Here is a 17,361-nt window from a genome sequence, read left to right on the forward strand (position 1 = left end):
GCATTTTAAGTGTACAGTTCAGTAGCGTTAAGCACACTCGCATTGCTGTGCAACCATCACCAGCATCCATCTCCAGAACTTTTTCATCTTCCCAGAGTGAAACTCTGTCCCTGTTAAACAAGAACTCCCCATTCCCCCCGCCCCAGTCCCTGGCGCCTACCATCCTACTTTCTGTCTTGATGCATTTGACTCTTTCAGGTATCTCATACAAATGGAGTCATACAATATTCGTCCTTTTGTGTCTCATTTCACTTAGCATGTTTTCAAGGTTCATCCATGTTGTAGCATGTGGCAGAACACCATTCCTTTTGAAGGCTGAATATTCTATTGTACTTCTATATTGCACTTTGTTTATCCATTCATCCATTGATGGATATTTGTGTTATTTCCACCTTTTGGCAATTGTAAATAATGCTGCTATGAACATGGGTGTACAAATATCTTAAGACCCTGCTTCCAATTCTTTTGGGTATTGTACCCAGAAAGGAATTGTATCAAAGGGTTTTAAGCAGGGGAGAAACAGCATATTTTTGTCTCCTAGAAAACTCATTCTGGCCGCAGTGTGGACAGTTTGTAGAGGTGAGAGTAAAGGGAAGAAGACCCACTAGGCCAGAGCAACTGTCCAGTGGCCGTGGGGATGGAGGGATGTTGAGGGTGGGGCTGATGGGATGGGGTAAAGGAGAGTGTAGAGCTGCAGAGGACCCCCAGTTTCCTGGCTTGTGCAACTTGGGCCAGCTGGTGGTGTTGCTAACATCAGGGGGAGCACAGGAAAAGGCAAGCTGGTGGATGAGCTGAATTTGCGATGACTTCTGAGTTGAGATACAATTTTTTTTTTTTAACATCTTTTGAGATACAGTTTTAGAAGACAGTTCTAGATTCCAGTTTGAAGCCCAGGAGAGAGGTATGGTTTGGAGATAGACTAGAAAGCCTTGAGCAAGGAGGCAGCCCAGAGAGAGCAAGCAGATCGGAAAGAGGGTCCAGGACTGGACCTGGGTGTCCTGATATTTCAGGGGAATCCAAGACAGAGGGGCCAGCAGTGCCAGGGCCCCAAGAAGGTGTCCTCCGCTAAGGCTACAGAGGCCCGAGTCTTTAGCACTGGGCATTAGGCGGTCACTGGTTACTTCTGCCCAAGCAGTAAATGGAGTGATGAGGGCACCCAAAGTAAATGAAACAGAAGCAGAAAGCAGTTTTTGAACATTTTTCAAGGAGCTTAACCTTGAAAGGCATAACAGTAGCTGAAGACAGATGCTGGACAAAACTTTTTGGTTAGGATTAGGGTGGTTGTTTTTAACAATAAAATGAACATAAGCTTGTTTAAGGCTTGTAGGAGAAAGAGGAACAAGGTCTCAGAGATGAGGGAACTGGATCAAAAGCCAAAATGCAAAGCTTGGCCTTGAAAAGAGGAGCCTGCTCTCCTCTGGGTAAGGGAAGGAGGTAGAAGTGGGGAGGTTTAGGGAGAATTAAAGAATTTAAAGGCCTTAATTTGTTCTAAGGACTAGGAGGCAAGGACAAGTGTAGGAAGGATGAGGGGAAGGACAGTGGTTGTGACACCTGCATCAAGGTGCACGTATGTCCCTGGGCCTCCTCTGGCCGAGTGCCATAATTCCTGGGAATCACACCTTTGACTAGCTCCCCAGGGGGTTCTGCACCCACTGCTGTAGAGCACCCAGGTCGGGCCAGGGTGTGAGGAACTGGCTCCTTCACAGGAGTCTGTCAGGAAGAGGGGGCGGGGAATAAGAGCTGGACTCTGTGGTGGAGGGTTGGTTCCCAGGCACTAAGCGAAGCTCTTAGCAGCCTCACCGCAGACCGACTTCTTTCCTCCTGGAACAGGAGGGTACAGGGCTCCCCTTCTTAGAGGAGTGGGTGAGTGACTGGACAGAAAAAACAGACCTGGGGGTGGGGTGGGGGTGGGAGTGATCTACCACAGGCTACTGGAGGTCAGGCTGGCAGCCCCCCATACAAAGGGACAACCCTGGTGACACAGCCCAAAGAAGGCATGGCTTCCTGGGTCCCACACCTTCAGCTCTGCCTTTGACCCAACAAAGAAACAGTCTATGAACAGGCAGAAACTCTTTAATTGTTGTTTTCTTTAAAAAACAAACCCCAGTTTTTCCTTAAACTCCATTCTTAGTTTTTCAGGGACAAAGAGAAGTTTGCAATCATGACATCAACTCAACATCATTTGGCTACTCCCGATTCTGCAGGACTAAGACATTTCCCAGTTGTCCCGCCAGCCAGCGAGGACAATTGCAAAGAGTTTAACTAGCACCCACCAGGCCCGTGCCATTTCAGGGACCCTAACCAAGCAAGCACTCATCTTCCCTGATATTCTCTGCTATCCACTAGCCTCTCCACACTCCTCTTATCCCCTACTTCCGTGAACCTGTAAACATCAAAAGGCACAGAGGCCTGGGCTATGGAGGAAGTTGTGGTTGGGCAGCCTTTGAAAGCTCACCTTTTAACAATATTGAGAAAAGAGAAACAGGGGCTAGGGGAGTGGGGATCCCCAGAGACAATGAGATGACCCCACCCTCCCCCTAGTTCAACTCCTAGCACCTACCTCAGGCAGTGTCCTCCTGTGAGAGGACGCTAAGGAAGCTGAAAGTTAAAACTGCTATCAACCCTGGCCCCTTTCTGGCACGTGAGAAAAGCTTCCTAGAACTTTACGAAATGCTAATGTCACCAGGACCATTCAACCCCTAAGTTCTTCTTCTAGAGCTAAGTAGATGCTGAACACTTTGTTTTGTAAAAAACAGGTATGAGTGATAAGAGGGGGGGCCTCCTGCCATGGGCCCCTTCCTGCCCTCTGCAGTTATCCGTCCATATGCCCTGAGCCTCAGGTTCTGGGGGGTCTGGAGACACCTTCCCTCCCCAAGCGGCCACTGCTCCATCAACCTGCATTTAACCGAACATCTGAGCCACAGCACACAGAACTATAAAACACAGCTTCTGTGCAGCAGACATTTATAGTCTGAGACCCAACCAAGGCTTCCCTCCCTCCTTCAAAACTTAAGACTATAGGCTGAATATTCTGCTTCTTCCTCACAGACAGAATTGTCTCCAATCCATGGCGACAGTCCTCCCGGACCATCTACAGAATCTAAGAGGAAACCCAAGCCTCGTTACCTAGATGCACTCATGGCTGGGAACCAAGCCTCAGCAGAGGCAACTCAGTAGAGAAAGCCCGAGGCTGGCTGTGGCCCTCGGCATCCAGCTCTGATGGGGCTGCCGCAGAGCGGCCACATTTCCCCACAAGAGCAGAGGTGCTCTCTCTCACCCCCAGCCCCCAGCCCTTTAACCTCTTCTGGCTGGGCCAGTGATTCCTACTCCCTAGTCTAAGGCCCGACTGGAAACAGGCTGGGATACTCTGGGACGTAGTGGGGAAAGGATGGTAGGTGACTGACTACAGGCAGGACACCAGTGCGGGGCTGGGCCAGGCGGGCCCCGTTTCCTCAAGCTGAAACGGCCGCTGCCGCTGTGCCAGCCCTCAGAGGACAGGCCTCATGTGCAGCAACAGCGCGTGCACAGGTAACGAGACCAGGGGAGGGGACCCCAAGTGTCTTCTCCACAGGGAGAGGGGACTATGTACAGGGGGAAGAGGGGAGTCTGGCCAGGGACAGCCCCACTTCATCTCATTCAACCAGGAGATCAAACTGCTCAGCAGCTTCAAACTCAGCATTCATGGCCGCGGCCCACTCATCCAGCTCCGATTTCTGGGGGAAGAGAAATGGGGGGCAGGTGAGTGGAGAAGCGGGCACATTGGCTGGAGCATTTCCACCCATACCCTGCAGGTGCCGCCTTTCTCCCGTGACAGCCAGGGCCGAGCCCCGGCCCTGCACGTGTCCCGGTGCGTCTCCCCGTGTGTCTGGCGTGACGGCAGAGGAAGGCCCCTGCCCCTCACTCACCAAGATCTCCGGCACCTTCCTCTTCTTTCGTTTCTCTTTCACGGCCGGGGGAGAGATTCCAGGGAGAGTTGTGTCTGGGGCCCAGGGCTTCACAGGGACCCTGGGGACCTCAGTTAGCTTTGAACCCACCACAGGCGAGACTCCAGCCAAGTCTTCTGTGGCCAGCAGCCCCTCAAAGCCAGAGCAGGACCAGCGACCCGGGGTGGAGGTGGAGGCCGAGCCAGGAGTCTCCAGGCGGCTGTAGGATCGCCTGACTTTCTTGGACATTTCCAAGTCTCTGGCGTCCAGGTCTCCTTCCCTGGAGTCGGACTCAACATTCAGGGAGCACAGCGCAGGAGTGGAGGCGGAGGTGACCCGGACACTGCGTGTTGGGAAGACGTCCTCCCGAGTAGGCTCCTTGCTAGGAGGGTTGTTTTCTTTCTCCAAAAAAACAGCGATCTGTACCAGGACAGAAGAGAGAACGCCTCCCTGTTACTTGGCTGTGTTACTTACTTCAAGAAAGGCGCAAGGAGATTTAGGGCAGAAAGAAAGACCCACAGGACCTAAAATGTCCATCCAGTCAATAAGTCCTTATTGGCCATCTGCCAGGCACTGGGAGTAGAGCAGGGAATAAAACCGAGAAGACCCGTCTCCACAGTGCTGCCACTCTGGTGGGGAAAATAGAGAATAGGGAGAATCATGTCGTATGTTAAGCACTTTGGAAAAAAACAACAGGACTGAGCATACTGGGTGGGGGAAGGGTTTGGAATTTTAAGTAGGTGTAGGTCAGTGTAGGCCTCACTGAGGTAGCACTGGAGCTATGACTTGAAGGAGATGAGGGAGTAAGTCATCTGGAGGAGAAATGTTCTAGGCAGAGAGAACAGAAGGTGCAAAAGTCCTGAGGTGAACGGGTACCAGTCAGGGTCAAGGAACAATAAGGCTAGCGTGGCTGAAGTGAGAGGGAGCGAGGCGAGGAACTGAGCATGGGGTTCGAGAGGTAATGGGGGTGTTATAGGGCATTTTGCAGGCCACTGTAAGGGGAGACCCATGGAGCCCCTTGCTCCGAGACCCAGGGAGCCATGGCAAAGTTCTGAACAGGAAAGCACTTAATCTGACATGTGTATTAAGAGGTTCACACACTGGCTTCTCATAATTCCAGTCTCAGCTGAAGTGCTGCCTCCTCAGGGAGGCGGTCCCTTACCGTGGAACGGAGCAGCCCCTCCTCACCTTTGCTAGTCACCCTCTGTCACAATGACCTCTTTCCTGAACAGTGAGCATCACTATCTGATTGTGGCTGTTCGCTGGGTGACTGTGACGCCAACTAGAATGTGCGCGTCACATGTGAGCATCTTCATCTGTCTCGCTGACCTTGCCTGTGCCCAACACCTTCAGCAGAGCCCTGCGTGGAGCCGGTGTTCCATAAATAATCACTGAGTTAACTTTCACAAAACTTGACACTGAGCTTTGTGCCAACCAAGACAAGGCGAGAAACAAGACAAATTTAGGGCCCTTGTGGTTTAATAGAATTATATTGGTTATCAAGAGAGACATTTCCTGGCTACAGATTCTGGGGAATCTGCCCCATGAGTCTTAGTAAAAGGGATACTGAACAAAATGGGAGTCACCCAGACGACTTCTTCTTCAATCCCTACAGCCAAGCAGTCATCGAAGTCCTTGTGCATTTTTTGTTCAATATCTCATGAATCTATCATTCAACCAACAAGAAAGAGTGGCCACCATAGGGGAGACAGAAGTCCCTGCCCCTAAGACAACAAACATGCAAACAAAATACTCTCGGCTATTCATAAGGCCTATGGAGAAATGTATCAGGCAGGCTTCGGGGAGGCAGTGCCCTTTGAGCTGAGTCCTATGTGATGCGGTGGTCACGCGGTGGGTCAGGGGAAGAAGCAGCACTCTGCCTTTACCTAACTTCAGGCTCCCACCATCTCACTTCGGGATTCCTTTCATGCCCGCCCACCTGGTCTGGGGGTCCCCAGAAGGCTTTCTGCAATCCATTCTCCACCCAGACCCTAAAGAGATCTTTCTAAAATACCCAAGCCTGCCTCAGTCACTACCTTAAGACTCTCCAAAGCTGCCCACAGAACAAAGGATGAAGTCGAAGCTCATCCTCATGCCTCATCAGGATCTGCTCTGGCTTGGCACGCTCCCTCCCCTGACAAGGTGTGGGGCAGACACATCAAAGCTGCTGTTCCCCAAACCTCATGCTTTTCCTTGTGGACTCCAGGCATCTGCAAACACAGCTTCCTTTGCCTAGAACACTCCTAACTTGTCTTCAAAGACTCAGTTTAAACACTTCTTCTGTGAAACATTCCCTGAGCTACCTGGTCTGGGTTAGGTGCCTTTACAGCATCTAGTACTTTCTTTCTTTATTGCAGTCCTCAGCACACTATGTTATCACTTATTTGTCTTTCTCCCCACTTGACTGTAAGCCCCGTGAGCCACTCAAAGGCAGTTAGTATTTCTCATTCATTATATCTTCAGGTAGAGATCTCCTTTTAATGAGACATCCTTAACAATAACTTCTGCTAAAACAGTTAAGGACATTATACTACACTGAGAACAATAGACGAGGAAGAAGAAAGTAGTTAAGACACAGCTCAACTTTTAAAGGAAAATGGTAGAGAATACAGGGCATCAATAGCTAAACGCACCAAGTGTGCAGGAAGTAAGCAAGACTGGCGATACACATAGGTGTCCAAAGGCAAACTGTTTCAAAATACAGCAAATAGCTCCCTGGGCAGACGTGAGCAGCCATTATATTCCGCCTCAGCTCTAGACTGTCTGTCCTGGATTTCCCTTAACTAAGAAAATGAAAATGAACTTACCCGGGGGCTCCTTCGAGGCGAATGAACAGACGGGATCTGTGGAGACAACACTAGTTGATCACATCAACACTAGTTGATCCCACTTCTGGCTCCCCACCTACAACCCCTCTCTCTGTCCTCACCTCTACAGTATGGGCCACGATCTTCTTCAAGACGATGGGCTTTCTGACTGGAGTCGCCTGGGGTGCCTGGAGAAGAGGGGTGAACTTGAGCTCTACATTAGCCCAGGGGCCTCCGGGGCAGGAGGAACTGAGGAACCCGGGGCTCACCTTAGGCCAGATTTCCGGGAGGATGCTTGGGAGATCAGAGCCTGATTTCCGCTGGGACCTCCGCAGAGACTGAGTGGAAGTTGGGGCGCTGGGCCCTGGAAAGAGACAAATTTAGCAGGTAGGGGAGGACTCTAGACCTCAGAGTCTAGAGAGAACAGGAGTTGAAGAGAGCGAGAGTTCCCAAACAGGCCCTTTGGGGGCGCCTTCTCGGAAGGGGGACGAGCCTCCTAGGGCGGTGGGGGGAGGGCCTTCCTCACGGAACTGCGTCCCACAAACTGCTCAGCCCCATCTCTCCCGCGCGCCCTCCGCTCACCGGAGCACTGGGCGGCCCCTCCGGACCGGGTTCGCCTCTGGGACATGTCTAGCCTTGGTCTCGAGCTCTACTGCCGCAGCCGCCGCAGCCACCGCCGCCAGGGCTCGCGCCAACCCGAAGGGCAAACGTTCGAATTACCCGCCTTACCCGGGAGGAAGCGGAAGTGACGTAAAGCGGGAGGGCCGCCGAGGTCTGGTCACCCCTTTTCCACCCGCCTCCACGTCTAGCGTCTGCAGGGGCGGGGCCAGAGGCGAGCTGGTGTCATCAGCGCGCGCCGCACCCGGAAGAGACGTGGCAGTGGAGGGATAATCGGAGGGTTCTGAGCTGGAGGGAGCCGAGCGAGAACTCGGCTGAGTGCTGTCTGACCTTCCGCACCTCGGACCGGCACTCGCGCCCGTGGGGACGAGTGCCGCAGCCGATTCGTAACACACAGTGGGGTCTGTGGGGAAGGTGGGGGCGGGGCTTGGAGGGGGTGGGGCTCGGGAGGGGCCCCTAGGGGCGGGGCCGGTGGTATCGGAGAGACTGATGGAGGGGCCTGGCCAGGTTTGGGATGCGGGAGGAATCTGGGGTCTCCGGAGGTGGGATTTATGCAGGGGGCGTGGCCGGAATGGAGAGGGACGGTGGGCAAGAGTTTGGGGTTGGGGCGAGTACGAGAGGTGTCTAGGGCAGGTAAGAGTGGAAACAACTGGGCTGGTGAGTGCGTTGTGGCGGCCACCAGAACCTGGTTCCCTGCCAACTCAGACCCCTTCCTCAGGGTCGACTATGGGGCTTTGCAAGTGCCCCAAGAGGAAGGTGACCAACCTATTCTGCTTCGAACACCGGGTCAACGTCTGCGAGCACTGCCTGGTAGCCAATCACGCCAAGGTGGGTGTTCAGAGGAACGGCTGAGCAGGGCACTAGGTGGGCAGGTAGTATTGACTTCCTCCAAATCCGTGAAGGGCCTGGCCCTAGAATGGAAGCTCCACAAGGACAAGGACTTAGTTTATTTTGTTCACTGTTGTATCCCCAGTGCTTAAGTCAGAGTATGGCACACTGTGTGTGCTCAGTAAATGTTTATTGATTGGTCGAACAGAAGTATCAATCTCCTCTGTGATGAGAAAAAGAGGCATCTGGGCTTTGGGGAGATGGGCTGTGGAGTTCTTGCTCCAGTTGTGACCTCTTTCTCCCACTTCAGTGCATCGTCCAGTCCTACCTGCAGTGGCTCCAAGATAGCGATTACAACCCCAATTGCCGCCTCTGCAACATACCCCTGGCCTCCCGGGAGACGACCCGCCTGGTCTGTTATGGTGAGGCCTGGGCACCTTATGGGGGGATCAGGACAGGCCCAGCGTGACCAGTTTCCAGGCACTCCCCAAGCAGCAGGACAGTGACCTCTCAAGTCTGGGAGGCTGGAGCCCCAGGTTCTGGTCCAGCTAGGTTACTTACCTGCTGTGTGAGCTCAGGCAAGTCATTTCCCCTTAAGAGGCCTTAGTGTTTTTCCCTAAAAATTAAAGCTTCTAGCTTCTTCCCTGCCAATCTCTAGGGTTGAGCGAGAGCCAGTCAAACTTGTGGGTGTGGTTGTAGCTGTGAGCAGTAGCTGGCCATACCAGCAGTGAGCTGAAAGCATGGGGCTTTCAGACATTCAGGATCCATTTCTGATTCCAAGATTAAACAGAGAGGAACTGCATTCCTCGCAGTAATGTCAGCTAAAGGAAGTCAGCAGGGGCATGTGTCATGACCTTGACCTGACTCTGGTGTAAGAGCCTTAGCTCCACTTTTTGAAGGAACTAGTGTAAAAGAGTGCGCTCCGTGTATGTGTTTCTCACTGTGTTTATATGTGCATGAACTGAACGTGCATTGTGTCTTTACATAAGTGTTAGTGTATTCATTAGTACTATGGGGGAATGAATGGGTAACTGTTGTATGTGAACATATAAGCACAGGTGTGTTGTGGGGTTGCAGGAGAATTCCTAGGTGAGGGTGCTTAAGTGTTAGCAAACGTGAGTGTATAGATGTGTATGTGAGAGTTAGTCTGCCCGTATGTGTGGATGTAGGGGATGGCACCTGCGTTTGACATGTATATAAACACGTGTATATCTGTGCCCATGGATGTGTACACCCATACGTGTTCCTGTGTGTATGTCTAGTAACCTTTTCTGAAACTGTTCTTGATGAGCTGTTAGCCCAATGAGCTTGTGATGAGTGCGAGTCCAGAGAGGACTCATGGAAAGGGTAGGTGGCATCTTCTTCCCACCCACCCCCACCCCCTAGTGGGCTGGGAAGTTTGGTAGCATCTGCCTTAACTTAGTCAGATAGTGGTGGCCAGGAAGGCCAAAGTCTTAGGGAATACTGATGAAGTGGACCTGGGGTGAGGATGGGCAGGAGAAGGCCCTGGGCTTACACTTATGTGTGCATGTATCTCTGCAGCAGGCTGGGGGCTCTTGCTGGGCTAGGGGTCCTAAGTGTCTGCTTCTGCATGTCTTTCCTCCACTACTTCATGGGCCCTCAGATCTCTTCCACTGGGCCTGCCTCAATGAACGTGCTGCCCAGCTACCCCAAAACACAGCACCTGCTGGCTACCAGTGCCCCAGCTGCAGTGGCCCCATCTTCCCTCCAACCAACCTGGCTGGCCCCGTGGCCTCCGCACTGAGAGAGAAGCTGGCCACAGTCAACTGGGCCCGGGCAGGACTGGGTCTTCCTCTGGTGAGAGCCTGTATCCCCTGGGTCCCACCTGGGCCAGGTGGGTGGGTGGGGACAGCACGGGGCAGGCTGGTGACATCTGTTCTTTCCTCCAGATTGACGAGGTGGTGAGCCCAGAGCCTGAGCCCCTCAACACTTCCGACTTCTCTGACTGGTCCAGCTTTGACGGTAAGTGGTGGTCTCCACCTGCTGTTGGGGCCCTTGCCTCCCTGCTCTGCTGACAGCTCTCTTCCTGCCCACAGCCAGTGGTAGCCCCAAACAAGAGGAGACAGCCAGCGCTTCTGCTGCCCCAGCCTTCTACAGCCAAGTCCCCCGGCCCCCTGCTTCCCCGAGCCGACCCGAGCAGCACATGGTGATCCACATGGGCAATCCCGAGCCTCTGACTCACGGTGAGCTGGGGAACTGTCCAGGCCAGAGGAGGATAGAATGGGAGTGGGGTGCTTTGCGTGGAGGGAGCTCGGGGGTCTGGACACCCACCCACAGGGACCCTTCCTCACTGCATCACAGACGTTACCTCCCCACAATTCCGAGATGCTGTTAGGCTGAGAAGGGCCGGGATCTCCTGCCCTCCTCTCTCCCCACCCCGCTATGGGCCAGTTTTCCTGAGCCTGTGGATGCCGGTGGCTCTGCCCCTGCAGCCTCAGCCCCAAGGAAGGTGTATGACACGCGGGATGATGACCGAGCGCCAGGCCTCCATGGGGATTGTGATGATGACAAGTACCGTCGCCGGCCTGCCCTGGGCTGGCTGGCCCAGCTGCTCAGGTACATGGGGTCAGGTGGGGCAGGATGCCAGGAAGGGGGAGGAGGGGAAGTGAGAGCCAGAGACCCTGGCAGGGCGATTTCATGACAAAAGGGGCTTGTTCTGGGTAATAACGGGACCTGGTATAGGGGCTGTGCACCGAAGCCTGGGCTTGGGTCTGCCCCCCTCTGGGTGTTTCCTTGCGTGCCACGTATGAGGTTCGGACTCGGGCTCTTTGAGGCCCCTTCCTGCTCTGACACCCCCCAATCTTTGTGACTCTCCTTATGCCCGACACATTCCAGTTTCAGAACACAGTTGTTGCCTCAGCTGGTTTGAGCTGCACAGTCAGCCTGGTAGTGGGCAGGCGCAGGGATGACCACCCTTGAGGAAACCAGGCTCAGGGATGGTGGCGCTGGGGCCGGAAGACGAGCGTCATGGCTGGGGCTCCTCTCCCGGCTGCAGGGGCCGCCAGGGACTGGAGGCCTGACCTGACTTCCCCTCATCCCCCCAGGAGCCGGGCTGGGTCTCGTAAGCGGCCGCTGACCCTGCTCCAGCGGGCAGGGCTGCTGCTGCTCCTGGGGCTGCTGGGCTTCCTGGCCCTCCTTGCGCTCATGTCTCGCCTGGGCCGGGCTGCGGCTGACAGCGATCCCAACCTGGACCCGCTCATGAACCCTCACATCCGTGTGGGTCCCTCCTGAGCCCCTGCTTATGGCTGGGCCAGCCTAGGAGCTGGGGGCCTGAGGGTGGGTAGAGGGGGAGGTCCAGGGGCCCTTCTCTGCTCCTCTTCCTCAAGCCTGAGACACTAAGATCCCAGGCCCAAAGCCAAGTCCACCAGAGTGGCTGCAGGCTAGGCCTGGGGTTCCTGCAGATCAAACATTTGTCTTGACCTTCTCCTCCTGGGTCTCCAGCTTTCCCCCTCCCTCCCCCAAAGGAGCTGACAGGTGGAAATAAATTACAGACTTTATTAAAACACCCGAAGCAGCCTTTTCCTTCCCCCTTCTCAGCCTGGGCCCCAAGCCTCAGTGGTTCTCTTCCCGGTACTCTATGGCCAGAAACTCCAGGGACAGGCGGTTGAAGAACATGGCTCCGTTGAGCACTGGGCAGAGGAGAGAGCCCCCATCAGCCTTGCCTGCCCCCTCCTTGCTGCATATCAGGGTTCCAGAGCTCCCCCCTCCTGCTGCGTACACCCTACTCACTCAGGACGGTCAGGGAAAAGCATCGACGAAACTTGTCATGTGTCATCTCAGCGTAGAGTGACCCCATGGCGGCCCAGCAGATGCCGATCACCTGGGAGAACTGTAGGCCCCATCCCGTGGAGAGTGGCCCCCTGACACACAGGGGGGTTTCCATCAGCCCCTGGGCCTCCCCTGACCAGCCCTCGAGCCCCTGCCCTGGCCTACCATCAGGACAACTGTGTAGCGGAAGCTCATGCGGTCATAGTGGTGGGTGATACAGAAGTTGTGCACGTCGCTGGCGAAGACGGTCAGGTGTACGAAGAAGAGCATCAGAGCAGCCATGGTGAGAATCATGCCTTGTGGGAAGAAGAGCACGGCCACGCGGTCCCGCCACCGCATCCTGGCGGCAGCACAGACTCAAGGCAGCTGGTGCAGCTTGAGCAAGCGGACACTGCCCAGGAGGAGCAGCCGACCCCTCCGGTTCTGGAGCGCACAGTCTGGAATAGCCGTAGGATTCTAGAATCGGGAGGACATAGAGAACAAGATTCTCGAGCACAGGCTGTTTCCAGCCAATACAGGAGTGTTTCATGGGTGGCCAGGGCAGCTCTGAACTGTGGAGGAGGGCTGGGCTAAAGGTACAGAGCAGCGGGGCCCTACCGTGTTGAGGCAGGGACAGTGTACCTCACCATCCCAGCCCACACACTTTGTGCTCTTGGGCAAATCTTCTCACTAAGTCCTCAACAGTTCCACGCAGGAGGTAGTGTGGGCACATTCTGCAGATGAAGAACTGGGGCTCAGAAAAGCGAAGGGGGGACTTCCTTGGTGGCACAGTGGTTAAGAATCCACCTGCCAATGCAGGGGACACAGGTTCGAGCCCTGGTCCGGGGAGATCCCGCATGCCATGGAACAACTAATCCTGTGTGCCACAACTACTGAGCCTGCAAGCCACAGCTATTGAAGCGCACATGCCTAGAGCCCATGCTTCACAACAAGAGAAGCCACCGCAATGAGAAGCACACGCACCACAACGAAGAGTAGCCCCTGCTCGCCGCAACTAGAGAAAGCCCGCGCACAGCAACGAACACCCAACACAGCCAAAAAAAAAAAAAAATGTGAAGGGGCATGTAGGTCCTCAGCAAGTCTTAGGCAGATGAGAGGTCAGGTGTAATCTCTCCTAATGAGATCTCTCCAGTAGAACTGGAGGATGTAGCCAGGTGAGGGCAGGCCTGGGCTGCATCACAAACTCCAAGTATTTGTTCCAGCCCCTAATGGGGAGGAAGTAAGAGAAGGGACAACAGATTCTCCATAGCTGTCCCAGGACCTTCCCACATCCTCCCCAGGTGGGCCCTGGAGAGCAACTGGCTTTTCCATCTTCTCCCCAGATGTTCTTCCAACACATGATGCTGACCAGCTCTCCCCTCTGCTGCCTTCCAGCACTCAGCATCTTAACACTCACTGTCTCTACCATTCCAAGAGTCCCATGAGAAAGCTGGGACTGGTGGCACAAATCCTATTTTACACACAAGCCTGGGGCACAGAGAGGGATTGTCAGCTCAAGTTTTCGCAGCCAATGAGTGAGGGAATCAGTACTAAGACTAATATCCACTTCTACCTGAGGCTGTGGAATGGGTAGGGACAATTAGATGCCAAGAAAAAAACATTTCCTCTGTACGTGTGAGAGGTGAGAACTCCAGGACTGTCAACAAAATAAGTCAGAAAACTGGCCAGAAATGGTGTGGAGGGACATGCAAACTCCCAGGAACTAAAGTATTGTAGAAGAGTTGATGTTGAACTTGGCCAGCCCCATTGCCTCCTGCCTGACTGTCTGCCCCAGAAGTCAGGTCCCAGGTCAGGTCAAGACCGGAAGTCTCCTGCCTGGAAGCAGTAAGGTTAAATAAAGCCTGACACCACCATCCATTACTGCTGCCCAGTGTCATTAATCACAAGAGACCCTCAGACCCCCATCTTAACACATTGAAGGGGTGATGCCCGATGCCCAGCTGTGTTCACACCATTGAAACAATTGTTTGCACTTTAGTTCTCATTTGAATACAAACGAATGTTTTTATGTTAGGGCTTCTACCTCAATGTCATTAAAAAAAAAATTACCCCCAGGGGCTTCTCTGGTGGCGCAGTGGTTGAGAGTCCGCCTGCCGATGCAGGGGACACGGGTTCGTGCCCCGGTCGCGAGGATCCCACATGCCGCGGAGCGGCTGGGCCAGTGAGCCATGGCCGCTGAGCCTGCGCGTCCGGAGCCTGTGCTCCGCAACGGGAGAGGCCACAACAGTGAGAGGCCCGCATAACGCAAAAAAAAATAATAATAAATAATTACCCCCATAGTGTATGAATATGTTCTTGTAAAAGATTTGCATCATACACAGGCATACAGAGGAGAATGTACCAGTCTCCCCCCTCCACCCTCACACCTACGGAGGTAACCCCTTCAACAGTTCGGTGAGTGGGCATCTTTTGAGTTCCTTCTTTTTAAAAAAATTTTTTAAAAATTATTATTATTATAATTTTTGGGGTTTTTTTGCGGTATGCGTGCCTCTCACTGTTGTGGCCTCTCCCGTTGCGGAACACAGGCTCCGGACGTGCAGACCCAGCGGCCATGGCTCACGGGCCCAGCCGCTCCGCGGCATGTGGGATCTTCCCAGACCGGGGCACGAACCCGTGTCCCCTGCATCGGCAGGCGGACTCTCAACCACTGCGCCACCAGGGAAGCCCTATTATTATTATTTTTAATTTATTTGTTTATTTTTGGCTGCGTTGGATCTTCGTTGCTGAGCGCGGGCTTTCTCTAGCTGCCGCGGGGGCTACTTGTTGCGGTGCGCGGGCTTCTCATTGTAGTGGCTTCTCTTGTTGCGGAGCATGAGCTCCAGGCACATGGGCTTCAGTAGTTGTGGCACGTGGGCTCTAGAGCGCAGGCTCAGTAGCTGTGGCACACGGGCTTAGTTGCTCTGCGGCATGTGGGATCTTCCTGTACCAGGACTTGAGCCCGTGTCCCCTGCATTGGCAGGCGGATTCTTAACCACTGTGCCACCAGGAAGCCCTGAGTCCCTTCTTGATGTTAACTTCATACACCTACGTGTACATCCACATGCATAATTTAAAAAACAAAATCACACCATGTGTACTGTCAAAGTATAATTTTCAGAAAGTTAAAAATATGATCTCTAAATAAAGAATAAACATGTAACTAAGATGTCTTAACTCATCGGTGAAGGGTTCCCCCTCAGTAAGGTAGGAATGCGTCTTGAGGAGCTGGATATGGATAGGCATTTAAAGAGAAATATTAGAACATGATTACTAGGTTAGATACAAAATTGGCTGGTGTCCTACAGGGCAAACAAACCAAATTTTGAGGTTATTTTTCCATTGGATATAGATGTTTTGCATCTCTTTGGGACAATATCTAAATAGCAAGATCAAACAAATGTACACTCCTATAGGTAATTAAATAATCCTTGGGTGGGCTTGTGAAACAATGCCCCAGTATGATATTGGAAGGTCATGCTACCGTCTGTATTCCAAATTTTGGATAATTTTTCTTAACAGTATTCTGCAACTTTTTTTTGAAGTTTATAGATTTCTTGGAGTAGATCTACATCTTTCTACTCTTTTTAAAGACTATATTTATTCAGGCTGCGCTGGGGCTTAGTTGCGGTGGGATCTTCGTTGCAGCATGTTTAGTTTCGGCACGTGGGATCTTTAGTTGTGGCATGCGGACTTCTTAGTTGCGGCATGAGAACTCTTAGTTGCAGCAGGCATGTGGGATCTAGTTCCCTGACCAAGGATTGAACCCGGGCCCCCTGCATTGGGAGCGCAGAGTCCCACCCACTGGACCAACCAGGGAAGCCCCTAAATCTTTATACTCTTTTCTTCATTTTTCTTAAGATTATAGCTTGATAAGCTTAAATCTTCATGTATATTTTTTATACAGCCTCTGAGTATCCCATAGAGTCAGGGGTCAGCAAACTTCTGTGAAAAACAAGATAGTAAATGTTACAGGTTTTGCCAGCCGTACGTCTCTGTTGCAATGACTCAACTCTGCTGTTGTAGTTAAAAGTAGGCATAGGGCTTCCCTGGTGGTGCAGTGGTTAAGAATCTGCCTGCCAATGCAGGGGACGTGTTTGAGCCCTGGTCTGGGAAGATCCCACATGCTGTGGAGCAACTACGCCCGTGTGCCACAACTACTGAGTGTGCACTCTAGAGCCCGCAAGCTGCAACTACTGAGCCCGCGTGCCACAACTACTGGAGCCTGTGTGCCACAACTACGGGAGCCCGCGTGCCACAACTACTGAAGCCTGCATGCCTAGAGCCCGTGCTCCACAACAAAAGAAGCCACCGCAATGAGAAGCCCGCGCACCACAATGAAGAGTAGCCCCCGCTCGCCGTAACTAGAGAAAGCCCGCGCGCAGCAACAAAGACCCAAGGCAGCCAAAAATAAATAAATTAAAAAACCAAAAGCAGGCATAGATAATATGTAAATGCATGGGCATGGATGTGTTCCCATGGACACTGAAATATGAATTTCATATGATTTTCACATCATGAAATGCCTTTTTTTTTCAACCATTTAAAAATGAAAAAAAAAAAGCTTACAGGCCATATGAAAACAGGTGGTGGGCTGTGTTTGTCTGGCAGGACCCCTGCCAAAGAATAAAGTGGTTTCCATTCCATCCCTGGCCCCTCCAGCCCATCATAAGTAATGTTTCAAGGACCACACTGACACAGTCTTTTTCTCCTTTTCATCCATTCAAACTCGGCGTGTCTCAGTTTGAACTGCAAGTCTTTCCCTATCTTCAGCTCTTCACCTGGGTGAACAGCTGTACCTTTGTCCCAATCGGAAACCTGAGAATTATCCTCAACATCTCCACCTAACCCCTCCGTCAGCACATCCCATCAGTCACTTAAGATGTGCCAACTGTGTCTTCTAAGCGGCGTATAATAGGAGTTCTCAAGTTCAGGTGCACCAGAACTGCTTGACTTAAAAAAAATAAGCTAGGTCTGAGGGGAGCCCAGAGTCTTTGCAACACGCCACAAGTAATTCTGAAGGCAATTCTGATGCACGTCAGAGGACCAGGCCTTGAGAAACACTGCGCTAGAGGCACTGTGCAGCACTGTACATGCATTTAATCCTCGCAGCCCCCTTGTGAAATATGTACCCCAATATTAGGAATGGGGGAAACTGAGCTGCTACCCCCGTAACAAGGCAGTGGCAGGATGCCAGACATACCCTCTCTGGCTCCACGGCCCGCGCTCCGTCCACTGCATCTAGGGACATATTCCGCAGCCCCTGTCTGCGGGGGTGCAGGGTTGGAAGCCACGACTCGTCCTCCTTCTGGGAGGACAGCGACTCGACCAGTTCCACAAAATCCTTCCTGCAAAGCTGGGGGAACCCAGGGCTCTGGCGGAACCTCTTCGCTCGGGGAGGAAAGGTGCGGGGGAACCCA

General features: G+C 52.9%; 3 protein-coding genes across 6 annotated transcripts; 1 reads left to right on the forward strand and 2 right to left on the reverse strand.

Moving 5' to 3' along the window:
* Positions 1 to 3,632: 3,632 nt before the first annotated feature.
* Positions 3,633 to 7,358, reverse strand: CDCA5 (cell division cycle associated 5; the record flags this gene model as incomplete). The annotated part of the gene is made up of 6 exons (XM_082660282.1): positions 3,633 to 3,713; positions 3,906 to 4,343; positions 6,731 to 6,766; positions 6,853 to 6,918; positions 7,000 to 7,094; positions 7,313 to 7,358. The coding sequence occupies 6 exons, from the start codon at positions 7,356 to 7,358 to the stop codon at positions 3,633 to 3,635; spliced, it is 762 nt and encodes a 253-aa protein (XP_082516408.1).
* Positions 7,359 to 7,582: 224 nt separating this feature from the next.
* On the forward strand, positions 7,583 to 11,700 carry ZFPL1 (zinc finger protein like 1). Of its 4 annotated transcripts, none has more exons than XM_082660514.1 (8): positions 7,583 to 7,749; positions 8,067 to 8,176; positions 8,487 to 8,598; positions 9,801 to 9,994; positions 10,087 to 10,159; positions 10,234 to 10,380; positions 10,630 to 10,753; positions 11,242 to 11,700. In XM_082660514.1, exons 2-8 carry the CDS (start codon positions 8,075 to 8,077, stop codon positions 11,426 to 11,428), a joined length of 939 nt encoding a protein of 312 aa, XP_082516640.1. In that variant the 5' UTR covers positions 7,583 to 7,749; positions 8,067 to 8,074; the 3' UTR covers positions 11,429 to 11,700. The 4 variants fall into 4 exon arrangements, with proteins under 4 accessions (XP_082516640.1, XP_082516639.1, XP_082516641.1 ...); XM_082660513.1 differs by lacking the exon at positions 7,583 to 7,749 and adding an exon at positions 7,820 to 7,890; XM_082660515.1 differs by lacking the exon at positions 7,583 to 7,749 and adding an exon at positions 7,826 to 7,855.
* On the reverse strand, positions 11,690 to 17,301 carry TMEM262 (transmembrane protein 262). The gene is made up of 4 exons (XM_082660517.1): positions 17,145 to 17,301; positions 12,131 to 12,421; positions 11,927 to 12,026; positions 11,690 to 11,826 (listed from the first exon to the last, which is right to left on the reverse strand). The coding sequence occupies exons 2-4, from the start codon at positions 12,302 to 12,304 to the stop codon at positions 11,750 to 11,752; spliced, it is 351 nt and encodes a 116-aa protein (XP_082516643.1). The 5' UTR covers positions 12,305 to 12,421; positions 17,145 to 17,301; the 3' UTR covers positions 11,690 to 11,749.
* Between the last annotated feature and the right edge of the window lie 60 nt (positions 17,302 to 17,361).

The sequence above is a fragment of the Grampus griseus genome (assembly GCF_964374135.1).
Source record: "Grampus griseus genome assembly, chromosome: 8".
NCBI lineage: Eukaryota > Metazoa > Chordata > Mammalia > Artiodactyla > Delphinidae > Grampus > Grampus griseus.